The 4856-nt window shown below is 50.4% G+C and overlaps 1 protein-coding gene across 1 annotated transcript; it reads right to left on the bottom strand.

Annotated features, from left to right (window-relative positions):
* RPL26L1 (ribosomal protein L26 like 1) lies at positions 1-4856 on the bottom strand. The gene is made up of 4 exons (XM_075541956.1): positions 4757-4856; positions 4247-4423; positions 971-1111; positions 1-365 (listed from the first exon to the last, which is right to left on the bottom strand). The coding sequence occupies exons 2-4, from the start codon at positions 4412-4414 to the stop codon at positions 237-239; spliced, it is 438 nt and encodes a 145-aa protein (XP_075398071.1). The 5' UTR covers positions 4415-4423; positions 4757-4856; the 3' UTR covers positions 1-236.

The raw sequence follows: 4856 nt of genomic DNA, 5'->3' as shown, positions 1-4856 counted from the left end.
ACTTGATAGATGGATTTTATTTACAAACACTGAAAACACCACTTGCAGTGAGGAAACATTCCAAATTTTTACTCATAAAATTAACTGAAATGGCAAAGGCAGAGTTACAAAGCCACACACCCATCGCTGAACAAGAGGGAAACGAAACGTTCCAGACGCATCTTGAGGAAAGTTCCCAAGAAACACGCATCCGGCCAGACATCTACCACGCAGCTGTGTTCCACGGCAGCCTGTGTTCATTCCTGCATTTTCTCAATGAGCTCTTCCTTGTATTTGCCTTTCTCTTTCCCAACCTGTCGAGATTTGGCTTTGCGTTCAAGAATTTTTTTCCGATCTTTGTCTAACTTCAGCCTGGTGATGACCACCTGTGAGAAGTGAGAAACCCCCCCCCCCAATCTTTAATCGTGTTTAAGTGGAAAGCACTTAGAACCACGGTCCCCCTTTACACTGGCGCTTGCCTGAGCAACAGAGGTTTCAGCGCCTTCTGCTCCCTGGTCTCCCCCCCAATTCTTGAGGCTTTAGGAAGTGTGGGTTGTGAACATTTGGTCTGGACAAAAGTTACCACTACTGGTGTGTTTCTGATTGTCCATCATTTACTTGCCATCAGGGCTTTAAAATTCTTGGCATTCCCACCAACTACCGGGCAATAAAAAGATCAGTATGACCCCAACTAACCTTCCCTCCAGAATCTGGGAAGAAGTCACTGCAAGGGGAGACTCTGTGACACAATCCACAACCAGGGAGGGCAAAGGGCAGTGTCTCTTACGTGGCTGGGGTAAGGGTCTGGAGCCCTTCCTGTCACCAACACCAAGGGGAAGAATAGAGATCCTCAACTCTCACTCAACCAGCCTGGCCCAGCACGGGCAGGTCTGACTGCCATCACCTGTGCACGGGGCCACCCAGCCCTGGAAAGCTCTAACAGTAACATTGTACAACCCTGCCGCTGCCACCGCGTAGTGTTGGACGGTACCTTGCTCGGGTGAATGCCCACATGGACAGTGGTGCCATTGGCTTTCTCGCGCTGCACCCGCTCGATGTAGATGACGTACTTTTTTCGGTACACCTGGACCACCTTGCCGATTTGCTGGCCTTTGTAGTGCCCTCGAACCACCTAAGGGAAAAACAACAGGGACTGAGCCCTTCATTTCTCATGCCTGATCCTTACAATGAGAGAGCAAATGATCAGGAGCAGCAGCCCCCAAACACAATCTTTTGCACGAAAGCAGATGAATCCCAGTATTCCAGTCAGGTGCCTCCCTTGCTTTGTGTTGTTCAACCACAGTAGACACTCTGCAGCTGAACTCCTCTCCTAGCTGAAGAACAAACACATTGCCCAGATTAGGATGGGCTTTTTAGAACGAGCTGCAAAAGTTAACAGAGCGCAAAATCCAAGAGGGACTGCTATGCAGGCATCTAAACTCATGCTTTCATTGCGGAAAGTGCCCCCAATATGCACTTAAGTGAAAAAGTGAAGGCATGAGATTGGAGGATGTTCACTGGTACAGATAGGAACTGGCAACACAGGGAATCCAGGACAGATGACCCCTTCAGGACCAGTGGTGAGAGTGGCGATACTGGAAGGGTATAGGGAGGGTGGAATAGAAAAGGGGAACTGATGACAAGGATGTACATATAACCTCTTCCCTGGGGGACGGACAACAGAAAAGTGGGTGAAGGGAGACGTCGGACAGTGTAAGACATGACAAAATAATTTATAAATTATCAAGGGTTCATGAGGGAGGGGAAGTGGGGAAGGAGGGGAAAATGATGAGCTGAATTCAGGGGCTTATGTGGAGAGCAAATGTTTTGAGAATGAGGGAAACGAATGTACAGATGTGCTTTATACAATGGATGGATGTATGGATTGTGATAAGAGTTGTATGAGCCCCCAGTACAATGATTGTTTTTAAAAGTGAGGGCATGAAACTATACCTAGAATACACTGACATGTTATTTGTAAAATGTATATGCACACTGAAGTACACATGGAGAAGCTGTTGAGCCGGTGTATGTTTTGTCATGGGTACTGTTACAATAAAAACAAGAAGACAACCCCATGGATACAAGGGACAGAGAGCCACAGGACAGACAAATGTCCAAGTGTTCCAAGCATGGTCGAGGAAATACAAGTGTCCCATGTAATCATTTTTCTTCTAGCCTCCTGTTTGAAAAGATTTTCTACAATACACAAATACTTTGTAATTAGATAAACAGACTAAAATGAAGAGTACGCAGTTCTTCCCATACTAAAGAATCTGCTTAAGCATGGACTCTGTTGAAAACTATGGTGAGGGGTGAGCAGGGTGGGGGGGAGGGGATAAAGGGGGAGCCCATAGCAGTTCAAGAAAGAAAATGTTTTGAAAATTATGGCGGTACTAATTGTACAATTATGCTTGATCTAACTGAATTAAGGACTGTTGTATCTGTAAGCGATCCCGATAAAATGTTGTTTTTTTTTAAAAGGAAGAAAGTAAAATAGGGTAAGGGTTCCACGGAAGTCAAGAGTCCACCAAAGGCCAGGCCACCGTGGGTACTGCGGATCAGTCAGCGGAGGAGACACCCCGTGGGAGAACGGAGGCCTCTCAAGGAGAATCCTAACACATGCACCATGGGGACTCAACGTATTTTTCCAGGCAAGTTTCAGGTTCATAAGACAGTTGTGGCTCAGGCAAAACCCACCCTATTCATGAGCAAGGTTCTCACCACAGCTAGCCGTCATCACAGCTAGACCAACGCCAGGGAAGCCAGCCCAGTGGACAGCGGTGTCAAGAGAAGACACCAGACACCAGGTCTAGCGAGGAAGGAGACAAACCCAACTGGGCAACAAGGGGAGGGAGTGGGGGCCAGGACAATATGCAAAGCCTGGCCCAGGCAGCTGCAGGAATGGCTGTGTCTTTTCTGAGAACTAGAACAAAGAAATATTTCGAAAGGAAATTGTTGCATTTGGAGCATAGATAATTTGCAACAACAGAGATGTTGGAGTTGAGAATTCCACACACTGCTGGGAAACCAACTGGACCAGCAAAGGAGAATTGAGTTATCTACAGAGATAATCAAAGTTTTGATTTTGCTTGGGGATTTTCAGAAATCAGAGAAAAGCTATTGCTCTGGGGGAGCTTGCAGGAGACTGAAGTGGGGACAGGGAGCAGAGGGGCATAGAATGTGGTGGGATGGTCTACCAGAAGGATAAAGCATCTAATATACTTCACAGCATGGTCACTGGGGAGCATGGCTATTACAAGAGAAACGGCAGCAAAGGAACCCAAGAGGTAAACAAACCAGGAACCCCAAGTGTCACCAAACCAATGAGAGGCAATTTCAAGAAGGTGGTGTCCCGTTTGCCAGGAGATCACCAGGTGTGCACTGGCAACCCATCACCAAAAAGATGACAGGTTCAAGATGGCCGTATTGTTAAAGCGGGACACTTGTTCATGGCTGGTTTAGATTGTATGCTAAGTGCTCAAACATCCATTCATTAGGTGAATCTAGCCCCTGCTTACCTTCTCTCCCCACATGGGCTGCAAGCTTACTTCCCCTCCTGACTTGTAACTCCTTGGTCATCTTCACCACCAAATCCAACACCATCACATGTCCAGCCTCCACAAACTCAATCCCAAAACACTAGCATCCCTACAAGCACCCTCCCCTGCGATGCCCAAATTAAGTAGATTTTTGCTTGGCTAGTGCATTTCTTTCTTCCAAAATGACTCCTACAGAAGAACTGAGTATTCATGCTCGTAAACAGAGCAGGCATGGTCTGCTTGGCCCTGCACCTTAGCTCAGCTCTACTGCATTAAATGAAAACTTTCCTCCACTACCACCAGTCCATTCTGACTCAGCAAGCCTACTAGGTTTCCAAAACTCAATCTTCATGGGAGTGGGTAAGCCTCCTCTTCGTCCTGTGGAACAGCTGGTGAGATTTAACAGCTGACCTCCCTATTAGCCTAAGCCACAGCGACACTACAGCTCCTGAGTCTTAACAGGTATTCCCACCGTGGACAATACCACTCCACTGGGGTAAGGGCTCTTAATACTAAAGTTTTCAATCTGCCCCAACACTCCCAGCTCGGGAAAATTCTTCTTTTGGAAAAGAGGACGTTAGCCCAAACGAGCTTGGCACACACACATTTCTGGCTCTGGGCAAGACAAGTGCATCTGTTGGCTCCTAATTAGATCCTACTCACACCCAGGGCACACACGTGGCAAGGCAGAGGCGGCGCCCGCGGGCCACAGGCGAGGGCCGTACCTGGACCTCGTCGTCCTTGCGGATGGGCATGGAGCGCACGTTATACTTCTGCCGCAGCTCCTTGGAGAGTGGGGACGACATGATCTTCCTGCGCACGTGCGAGGGCGCATTGAAGTGGCGTTTGCGGTTCTTGCTGCGGTCCGAGGTCACGAACGGGTTGAACTTCATGGTGACCGTCTGCAGAGACGGGCGAGGGAGGAAGCGATAAGGCTCTCAGGGCAGTACCGGGGCTTGCTCCTCGCCCGGGACCCCCGAGCGGCGGTGGCCCCGGGACAAGGCGCCCGAAACGTGCGCGATCCGGCTGTTAAGCGAGGGGCCGGGAGGCCGCGTGTCCACCCAGACTCGGGAAAGAAGGCCGCAGCGGGGCCCGGAGGCGGACTTCGGGCGGCTGCGCAGCTGGAGAGGCGCAGAGGCCTCTGCGGTCGGTCGCGTGCGGCCTGAGCACGCGGGGAGGGGTCCCACGGGGAAGCCAGGGCTTCCGAACCCGAGAAAACCGCGGCCAGCACTCACCGGGCGTCCGGCGACCTCGCCGCTCCACGCGCAGGGCCGGAAGCGCGCTGCCCGGCCGCGAAGGCGTGCGGGCGCCCAGCTTCCGGCGAGCGGGTGGCGG

This window comes from Tenrec ecaudatus, chromosome 2, assembly GCF_050624435.1.
Source record: "Tenrec ecaudatus isolate mTenEca1 chromosome 2, mTenEca1.hap1, whole genome shotgun sequence".
Lineage (NCBI taxonomy): Eukaryota > Metazoa > Chordata > Mammalia > Afrosoricida > Tenrecidae > Tenrec > Tenrec ecaudatus.
This window is presented reverse-complemented; position numbering and strand designations above follow the sequence as displayed.